The 11,434-nt window shown below is 36.6% G+C and overlaps 1 protein-coding gene across 1 annotated transcript; it reads right to left on the minus strand.

Annotated features, from left to right (window-relative positions):
- Positions 1-410: 410 nt before the first annotated feature.
- On the minus strand, positions 411-1,331 carry LOC132552684 (ficolin-1-A-like). Its single transcript, XM_060216876.1, has one exon. It carries the CDS (start codon positions 1,329-1,331, stop codon positions 411-413), a length of 921 nt encoding a protein of 306 aa, XP_060072859.1.
- Between the last annotated feature and the right edge of the window lie 10,103 nt (positions 1,332-11,434).

The following is an 11,434-nucleotide window of genomic DNA, read 5'->3' on the forward strand; positions in this document are numbered from 1 at the left end:
GGAGCATCACCCGTCTCTTTATTCTCACACCAGACATACTATTAATCCTTCTATGCTCACACCGGGCGTATCACTACTCTCTGTATACACATCACGGATGTATCACCGCTCTCTGTATACTCACACCGGGCGTATCACTACTCTTTGTATACACATCACTGATGTATCACCACTCTCTGTATACTCACACAGAGCGTATCATCATTCATTCTATACTCACAACGGGTGTATCACCACTCTCTGTATACTCACACCGGATGTATCATCACTCTCTCTGTACTCACATCGGACATATCATTATCACTCTTTGTATCTCACATCGGGCCTATCATTACTCTATGTATACTCACACCGGGAGCATCACCCGTCTCTTTATTCTCACACCAGACATACTATTAATCCTTTTATACTCACACCGGGCGGATCATCATACGTGAAGCCTTTAAACCGATTCTGTCAGTTGTTGGGAAATTCTTCCAGTTTATTGAGTTTGTAATGTATCCTACACCATATATACCGTTCAAATAGACTTGATAACACGCAGAGAACCACCACCCACCTTTAAATTTACTTGAACACCGCTTGTTTCCAAGTCGATCATCATTATCTTTGTCTCGTGTTGAAAATTTGAAATTGTTGTGGTGTTGAAAAGAATTGGGGATATTTCCGCTAAACTCAGATATTTTCAAACTGTAAAAATCGGCCTCGGATAAAATAGTGAAACTATTGTATTCTGCATATCCCTGATCACCAGACGCCTGAGTTAACTCTATACGGAGTTTATACCTTTGTGAAACCGTCAACAAGTGCATGTTCTCGTTTCCAATCCAATATTCTCCATGTGGTTTCCCAAAACCGTCTCTGTAGTCATCCCAGTACAAATTAAAGTCCTGACTCCCATCAAATCGGTTCTGCAGAACCGTCCATCCTCCACCAACAGAGTCCATGTTACAGAATACCATTTTCCTGACCTGTTCACTGATCTTTACCCTGTAAACTCCAGAGGGATGTCCCGGAGGAAGACTGTGACATGATTCTACATCAGTATATAAAACGAACGATTTGTTGGAAATGGAGGTATGAGACAGAAATCTACAGGTCAATTTGTCCGAGTCAAAATCAAAAGCCTCACAGTCCGACCTGTGACAGAGGATGGCACACTTCGGCATTGATGGCACGTTTGACATCACCTTCTTGATATTGTTGGTCGACATTGATATATCAGACTCGTGGTTTTTTGTTAAAAGACGTGTAAATCGTGATGATTTTCCTTCACAGACAAAACATGTTAGATGGAACGCAACAAAGGCTGTTGTTATCGCTGACTGCATCGTAATCCAGGCGGTGTGCAGTTTTCTAACAATTTGAAGGGAAAGTCTTAGACCTGTGTTCGGGAAGTCCGCACGGTAAGGTATTGAAGTCAGTTGTTAATTATATTGATGACAGGCAATTATCGATTACCACAGTAGCACGTGAACAGATGATTGATAATTTATCAGTTAACAAACTCTAATTAACCGATTCATTAGATTTTTGTCACGCCTATTATGTATTTGTTCAGGCGTACAATCTTTCGTGTTGGAAACTGATTCGGATTTTTAGAAACAACTTTTGATTTATTATTCTATCTATGACTCCACAACACAAGGTATTGTAAATGATATATGATTGGGTGCCTCCTGTCTACTAAACACTGGTTATACTGGAAGACAATCTGCCTCTACAAAACACTGACTAGGTGTTTATAAGTTGCAACCCTAAAGAAGATAAGCCTAAACATTTCTTTCGAAATTGGCGACCTGTTACAGTGATATGTATCGTACAATTAAATCTGGAACTAAATCAAGGAGAATAAAAAACTAGATAGAAATGCTTCATGCTAATGTTAGTGCAGTTTTCAGTCACGGTGAGAATCTGTTCTCATTCTTTGACGTAAGACGAAGCAACCCCACTTCCTTTTATCCCTTCTTCCATTTTGTATTAAAATGTTGGGTATTAGACAGAGACAATTGAAAATATCAAGGGTTTGATCTTAAGTAATATTCCATTTGATATTAGACTTTGAAACTCTTTTGAAATATATGTTGTAGTATTGAATGTTTACCCAAAATTCTGACTTCATTAAAACATTGACAAAACACAAGTAATTTGGATAGAGAGTAAAAAGATACTAAAACTACCATTGGATAGGTCAAATTTACATTCCTTGGAGTTGAATTCATCGTCAATCTAAATGAAATTCCCAATTCAAACTATGACTAAAATACTGACATCCATCATTAACACATGACGTAGACAACTTACTCTTCTTATCATATCCAATTTCATATGTTATCTTCAATCAAGCATTCATTGATATCTTTAATACCGATGAACATTTCTTGGGATGTAAAAATAAAGAAATATCTTGAAAACTCTATGTGTTTAAAAAGAGTTAGTTGGAATCGGATGATAGAGTTGTGAGTATCGTAAATGAGCTGTAAAACGACTTTGCGTTACATTCAAGATTTTGATTAAATCTATGGTGTAAATGCAAAACACACATTTAGCAAGATCTGAATACGATGTATAATATACAACGTAAGATATACAGCTTTTCTCTCCAAAATTCACAATCTGCAAATAATAAAATGATAATAATAATAATGGTATCTAGATATTAGTTTACACATCTGTACGAGCTCTCATATCAAATCGCTGAATTGGCTGGTAAATAAAAGTTGTGGTATTTCTAACATTTCAGCTTTTGAAAGAACCTATAAGTGACAGACATATGACGGTGCTTGCTAAACAATTGTTTTTTCGGTGATAAATGGAGAAAATAGAAAAGATTGTTGGAATTATCCGATATTAAGCTTATATATTAAGTATGAGATATTTAATTATATTTCAACTGCATATTTTTCTCTTGACACTGAGGAAAAGCATATCTTCTTTTATTTACTTTTACAATATATCTTAGGATGTATGACCAGGAGTGGGTGTGTCAGGGTTGTACTGGTGTATGTCCATGAGCGGGTGTGGCCAGGAGTTGTTATGTAGGGGTTGTACGGGTGTACGACCAGTAGTAGGTGTGTGAGGGTTGTACTGATGTACGGCCAGAATTGGGTGTATGGGTTGCACTGGTGTACGGCCAGGAGTGGGTATGTAAGGGTTGTACTGGTGTACGACCACGAGTGGGTGCGTGAGGGTTGTAATGATGTACGACCAGGAGTGTGTGTGTAAGGGTTGTACTAGTGTATGACCATGAGTAGGTATGTGAGGGTTGTATTGGCATATGACCAGGAGAGGGTATGAAAAGGGTGTACTGGTGTACGACATATAGTGGGTGTGTGAGTGTTTTACTGGTGTACGACCAGAAGTGGGTATGAAGGGGTTGTACTGATGTACTACCAGAATTTGGTGTATGGGTTGCACTGGTGTACGACCAGGAGTGGGTGTATGGGTTGTACTGGTGTACGACCAAGGGTGGGTGTGTACGTGGTGTACTGGTTTAAGACCTGGAGTGGGTATTTAAGGGTTGTAATGGTGTACGACCAGGAGTGTGTATGTAAGGGGTGTACTAGTGTACGGCCAGGAGTGGGTATGTAGGGGGTGTACTGGTGTACGGCCAGGAATGGGTGTGTCCTTTTTTTCACATATATAGCTAGATAGATTTGCAAGTGTTCGTGCAGCCCCGATTGAGACATGATATGTTTTGTGTCGTTATAAGCCGGACATAATCTGAGATCTGTGTAAACTATACATTCAGTAGAAAATTATTGTACTACAATAAAAATAATTGTAATCCAGGCAGAAATGTTTGTGAAGTACATGCATACTTGTGCATTTACCCAATACTCTACATACAATCTATGATCCAGTGACCTATCTGTTCTGGATTTCCAGATGCGCTAAACGGTTTGGCTAAGACAATGCCCACCAATGTCGCCTGTTTAAACTGACCAACGGAGAGATATTTTGATGCTGACAATAGTTTTTAAGTCATTAGAATAAGTTCCTAATAGGTACAGAATACCCGGAAATTTTCCAACTTAGACGGACTATTCCTTTAATACTGTTTATCTTGGGAAGACAGTGGCACTTTAACATTACATATTCTGCAGGAAAAACTGCCAATTTAGTCATGTTTGTATTAGACGAATTCTGTCCATTAAACACAGTGTTGATACTGAAAGCGTTCTGTCCTTTTAACAATGTTTATATCGAGAAAAATTATATTCCCTTAGTATAGTATCTATTGAGAGACTGATTCATGAACTAGAGTAGGTATTAAACGACAGGAATAAATTCCTTTTTAGTATAAGATACCGCCTACATGATCAAAATATTGAAGTTATAACTCTAGAAAACATTGAAATTGAAAAGACGTTGGTATGTCAACGGATGAAAATTGAGATTTTCGATCCCACATTCAAAGCAAAGCAAACTCGAATCATCATCATCAAGTCATTTACATATATACTGAACCCCATAAAAACGCAAGTACATTTACACGTGAAAATTTCTAGTTGTGACCTTTTATATACTACTGCTGATATCAATAATATAAAGTTGTGAGAGCAAATGATGAAATGGTGTATTTTTTATTCACTCCCGATATTGTTCCCACATGCACAATGCGTAAAATTGTGAATTCTGCACGTGCAATCACGAAAGTTGCTTATACACGTGAGTTTTCACCGATACGTACCCTTTATAAAGTGGTCCGTCCCAAAAATTTCATTTAGTGAAGGTAACGTAAATAATGCTCATTAAACACGATGCCACGATTAATAAAATTGCAAAGAAGAATGGCTCTTGGAAGTTTGCAGTCGGGTTCCTCTGCCACTATGGTAGTCAGGTGCTTGGGATGTCATGGTAGCACTATCACCAGGCTTGCTGGATGCTTCCAACATATGGGTTCTGTTTCTGATCTTCCCCAGACGAGCAGACCAAGGGTGACAACTCGGGCCCAAGATCGCTACATCCGGGTAAGTCCCCATCGTAACCGGGCCCAGCCTGCAACCAAAACAGTAGCTGCCATCAAAGATAGAAGACCCCTAGTGACCGTAGAGACCACCCGGAACATGGCTGCCATTAACTGCCAACGTCCTTACGCAGAGTCTATTCTCACTCAACGCCATCGACAGCAATGTCTTCAATGGGCAAGAACTCATGAAAGATATTGTCTTGTTGACTGGCGACGAGTTTTCTTCTCAGACGAGGGCCGATTGCGTATGTGGCGTTGACGTTACGAACGTTACGCCGATTGCTGTGTCCTCCAGGCTAACAGATGGCACATTGCCATCGTGGCTTATTTCATGGCGAATACCTCACTTCCTTACAATTGTATATCAAAGGGGATATAACATCCAATAGAACCGTGCAAACCAAGTAGTGGACAAATACACAAAAAATATTGTTGTATCGACCTGAGGTCCTGTTATTGTGGGTAGTTAATGAAATTGACGGTATTTTTCAGATCATAAAATGAAATGCTTCGTCGACTTGTTATTTCAACCAAAACAGTTTCTATCACGCGACATTGCTTTCTTTCAACTTATCGACTTGAATTAAATATTTACCTAAAAGACAGGTTTATGAACTATGAAATAGTATTGATATGGAAATTCCCAACACAACTTTGGCTCAAGATAGTTCAAAACCAGGGATATAGAATCAATTCCGTCTAAAGTGTTTCTTTACAGAGGCTAGAAACATCTAAGATTATTAATAAGCAGTACAAACATGGAATTAAAAAAATGAAATGATATGGAGAATTCAAGAACGAATGGTAATCTGATAGTACGATGATTAACTAGAACAGTGATTAGTATAAGGTAATTGAGTGTAAGTGTAGAACAGTGATTAGTATAAGGTAATTGAGTGTAAGTGTAGAACAGCGATAAGTGTAAGGTAATTGAGTGTAAGTGTAGAACATTGATTAGTATAAGGTAATTGAGTGTAAGTGTAGAACAGCGATAAGTATAAGGTAATTGAGTGTAAGTGTAGAACAGTGATAAGTGTAAGGTAATTGAGTGTAAGTGTAGAACAGTGATAAGTGTAAGGTAATTGAGTGTAAGTGTAGAGCAGTGATAAGTGTAAGGTAATTGAGTGTAAGTGTAGAACATTGATTAGTATAAGGTAATTGAGTGTAAGTGTAGAACAGCGATAAGTATAAGGTAATTGAGTGTAAGTGTAGAACAGCGATAAGTGTAAGGTAATTGAGTGTAAGTGTACAGCAGTGATAAATGTAAGGTAATTGAGTGTAAGTGCAGAACAGTAATAAGTGTAAGGTAATTGAGTGTAAGTGTAGAATAGTAATAAGTGTAAGGTATTGAGTGTAAGTGTACAGCAGTGATAAATGTAAGGTCATTGAGTGTAAGTGTAGAACAGTAATAAGTGTAAGGTATTGAGTGTAAGTGTAGAACAGTGATTAGTATAAGGTAATTGAGTGTAAGTGTAGAACAGTGATTAGTATAAGGTAATTGAGTGTAAGTGTAGAACAGCGATAAGTGTAAGGTAACTGAGTGTAAGTGTAGAACATTGATTAGTATAAGGTAATTGAGTGTAAGTGTAGAACAGCGATAAGTATAAGGTAATTGAGTGTAAGTGTAGAACAGCGATAAGTGTAAGGTAATTGAGTGTAAGTGTACAGCAGTGATAGATGTAAGGTAATTGAGTGTAAGTGCAGAACAGTAATAAGTGTAAGGTAATTGAGTGTAAGTGTAGAATAGTAATAAGTGTAAGGTATTGAGTGTAAGTGTACAGCAGTGATAAATGTAAGGTCATTGAGTGTAAGTGTAGAACAGTAATAAGTGTAAGGTATTGAGTGTAAGTGTAGAACAGTAATAAGTGTAAGGTATTGAGTGTAAGTGTACAGCAGTGATAAGTATAAGGTAATTGAGTGTAAGTGTAGAACAGCGATCAGTATAAGGTAATTGAGTGTAAGTGTACAACAGTAATAAGTGTAAGGTATTGAGTGTAAGTGTAGAACAGTAATAAGTGTAAGGTATTGAGTGTAAGTGTACAGCAGTGATAAGTATAAGGTAATTGAGTGTAAGTGTAGAACAGCGATCAGTATAAGGTAATTGAGTGTAAGTGTACAACAGTGATAAGTGTAAGGCCATTGAGTGTAAGTGTAGAACAGTAATAAGTGTAAGGTATTGAGTATAAGTGTAGAACAGTGATAAGTGTAAGGTCATTGAGTGTAAGTGTAGAACAGTGATAAGTGTAAGGTATTGAGTGTAAGTGTACAGCAGTGATAAATGTAAGGTGATTGAGTGTAAGTGTAGAACAGTAATAAGTGTAAGGTCATTGAGTGTAAGTGTAGAACAGTGATAAGTGTAAGGTCATTGAGTGTAAGTGTAGAACAGTGATAAGTGTAAGGTCATTGAGTGTAAGTGTAGAACAGTGATAAGTGTAAGGTATTGAGTGTAAGTGTACAGCAGTGATAAATGTAAGGTAATTGAGTGTAAGTGTAGAACAGTAATAAGTGTAAGGTCATTGAGTGTAAGTGTAGAACAGCGATAAGTATAAGGTAATTGAGTGTAAGTGTAGAACAGCGATAAGTGTAAGGTAATTGAGTGTAAGTGTACAGCAGTGATAAATGTAAGGTAATTGAGTGTAAGTGCAGAACAGTAATAAGTGTAAGGTAATTGAGTGTAAATGTAGAATAGTAATAAGTGTAAGGTATTGAGTGTAAGTGTACAGCAGTGATAAATGTAAGGTCATTGAGTGTAAGTGTAGAACAGTAATAAGTGTAAGGTATTGAGTGTAAGTGTAGAACAGTAATAAGTGTAAGGTATTGAGTGTAAGTGTAGAACAGTAATAAGTGTAAGGTATTGAGTGTAAGTGTACAGCAGTGATAAGTATAAGGTAATTGAGTGTAAGTGTAGAACAGCGATCAGTGTAAGGTCATTGAGTGTAAGTGTAGAACAGTAATAAGTGTAAGGTATTGAGTATAAGTGTAGAACAGTGATAAGTGTAAGGTCATTGAGTGTAAGTGTAGAACAGTGATAAGTGTAAGGTATTGAGTGTAAGTGTACAGCAGTGATAAATGTAAGGTGATTGAGTGTAAGTGTAGAACAGTAATAAGTGTAAGGTCATTGAGTGTAGAACAGTGTAAGAACAGTGATAAGTGTAAGGTCATTGAGTGTAAGTGTAGAACAGTGATAAGTGTAAGGTCATTGAGTGTAAGTGTAGAACAGTGATAAGTGTAAGGTATTGAGTGTAAGTGTACAGCAGTGATAAATGTAAGGTATTGAGTATAAGTGTAGAACAGTGATAAGTGTAAGGTCATTGAGTGTAAGTGTAGAACAGTGATAAGTGTAAGGTATTGAGTGTAAGTGTACAGCAGTGATAAATGTAAGGTATTGAGTATAAGTGTAGAACAGTGATAAGTGTAAGGTATTGAGTGTAAGTGTACAGCAGTGATAAGTGTAAGGTAATTGAGTGTAAGTGTACAACAGTGATAAGTGTAAGGTATTGAGTGTAAGTGTACAGCAGTGATAAGTGTAAGGTAACTGAGTGTAAGTGTACAACAGTGATAAGTGTAAGGTAACTGAGTGTAAGTGTAGAACAGTAATAAGTGTTAAGTATTTAGTGTAAGTGCAGAACAGTGATAAGTGTAATGTAATTGATTGTAAGTATCATTAACTCAGTTATAGGTCAACAGGAAAGGAAAGATGACACGTGATCACGTATTTATCTTTTGCTATATTCTTACACTTTTCTGAAAGTCATTTGGTAAGTTGAATATAATTACCTATACATCTTGATATATTGCTCAATGAACATTTCAGTAATGTAAAAAAATCAAAATTTGTATTTTCACTTCATGTTGTTGTAAATATGAATCACGAAACCAACAGTTACGGTAAAAGTTACAGAATTTATCATTCAATATATCACATGTTCCTTGTCCTAGTGAACACGCCATTACCGAACAACCATAGCGGATGTCTGAAGCCAAGTTGAATATAAAAATCTCTAAAATATCAATGTCGGAGTCAGCTGTCCTAATGACGACTCGGGAGTCTTCCTATAATGTTAAAGTCAGGAGTACCCCTATTGTAGAAAACGACATATCCTTTGTAAATGTCATCCGTGCAGATTTATTTCTTCAAACTGGTTTGTAATGCAATAAATTTTCTCGAAGTGTAAGAGACAAATTTTTGTACATTGTGCCAACTAATAAACTTAATACTTACTATCGAAAACTATTTATATTATGATATGTCATGGGCGCTCGGTTCTGTAAAAAATTCAAGCATTTTCTCAGCTCAATGGAGCACGGATTGAAAGAAAGTGTTAATGTTGCTTTGAAGTGTTCCGACAATTTTTATCTTTTTATTATTTGATAAGAGGTATAGGGGAAGCATCATTTTTGAAATTGGCATCTGATTAATAATTACAAACACAATTTGAAAAAGGTTCATTAAAAGTTTTTTTCTAGAAATCGATATCATGTGATCTTTCGTGAAATACGAAACAAAAACAAATCTATAGCGTAGATACTATGTTTGATGTTAATTACAACACGCGTTTTATTTCAGACAATCAATCAGTCCAAGTTTAAGATCAGACGTTTCTGTATTAAATTATGAGTTACAGAAGCAAACCATGACGTATTATCATTATAAAGTCCAGTGATCATTATCTTTTGAAAGGACCTAGTGCACTTGTACTTAGCTACATGTAAAGCTTTGGTACAATGTGTAAGAGACATGTAAACAATGCATATTTCATATTATTGGTAGCTTTCATTACCTTTTCCGCTAAAAATAGTATGTGTGAATTCAGGACAATCTTTATGACGATGAATTCAGTACATTTCGTTATTTCATTTCCCAGATATAAGAAACAATGATGAGTATTTAAAGCCTCTGGACACAACAAGAGTTATCCCGCTTTGAATACAATAGCATAAAAGTCACGATTCACAACCAAACCACCACATTTATCTTAATTTATATACTCAAAAATGAACGACCAAAATTAATAATCAATACCATACCAAACCTAACACAGGATATACAGCCAAACCTGATATACAATACACAACCCAACCTAATATACAATACACAACCCAACATAATACACAATACAAAACCCAACCTAATACACAATACACAACCAAACCTAATACACAATACACAACCCAACCTAATACACAATACACAATACACAACCCAACCTAATACACGATACACAACCAAACCTAATACACAATACACAACCCAACCTAATACACGATACACAACCCAACCTAATACACAATACACAACCCAACCTAATACACGATACACAACCAAACCTAATACACAATACACAACCCAACCTAATACACGATACACAACCCAACCTAATACACAATACACAACCCAACCTAATACACGATACACAGCCCAACCTAATACACAATACACAACCAAACCTAATACACGATACACAACCCAACCTAATACACAATACACAATACACAACCCAACCTAATACACGATACACAACCAAACCTAATACACAATACACAACCCAACCTAATACACGATACACAACCCAACCTAATACACAATACACAACCCAACCTAATACACAATACACAACCCAACCTAATTCACAAAACCAAACCCAACCTGATACACGATACACAACCCAACATAATACACAAAACACAACCCAAACTAATACACAATACACATCCTAACCTAATACACAACCCAACCTAATACACAATACACAACCCAACCTAATACACAGTACACAACCCAACCTAATACACAATACACCACCCACCCTAATACACAATACACAATCCAACCTTATACAGGATACACATCCCAACCTAATACACAAAACCCAACCCAACCCAACCTGATATACAATACACAACCCAACCCAGTATACAATATACAACCAAACCCAATACGCAATACACAACCCAACCTAATACACAATACAAAACCCAACCTATTACACAACCCGACCTAATACAAAATACACAACACAGCCCGACCGAACATACAATACACAACCCTACCAAATACACGATACAAAACTCCACCTAATACACAATGCACAACCTAACCTAATTCAAGTGCACAACGCCACCAAATACACGATACACAATCAAAGCTAATATACAATATACAACCCAACCTAATATACAATGTACAACCCAATATAATACACAATACACAACCCAACCTAATACACAATACACAACATCACCTAATACACAACCCAACCTAATACACAATACACATCCTAACCTTATACACAACCCAACCTAATACACAACCCAACCTGATATACAATACAGAACCAAACCTAATACACAACCCAACCTGATATACAATACACAACCCAACCTAATAAACAATACACATCCTAACCTAATACACAACCCAACATAATACGCAACACAACCTAATACACAAAACGCAACACA

Source organism: Ylistrum balloti, unplaced genomic scaffold (genome assembly GCF_031769215.1).
Source record: "Ylistrum balloti isolate Yb309-2 unplaced genomic scaffold, AGI_CSIRO_Ybal_v1 Utg370266, whole genome shotgun sequence".
Lineage (NCBI taxonomy): Eukaryota > Metazoa > Mollusca > Bivalvia > Pectinida > Pectinidae > Ylistrum > Ylistrum balloti.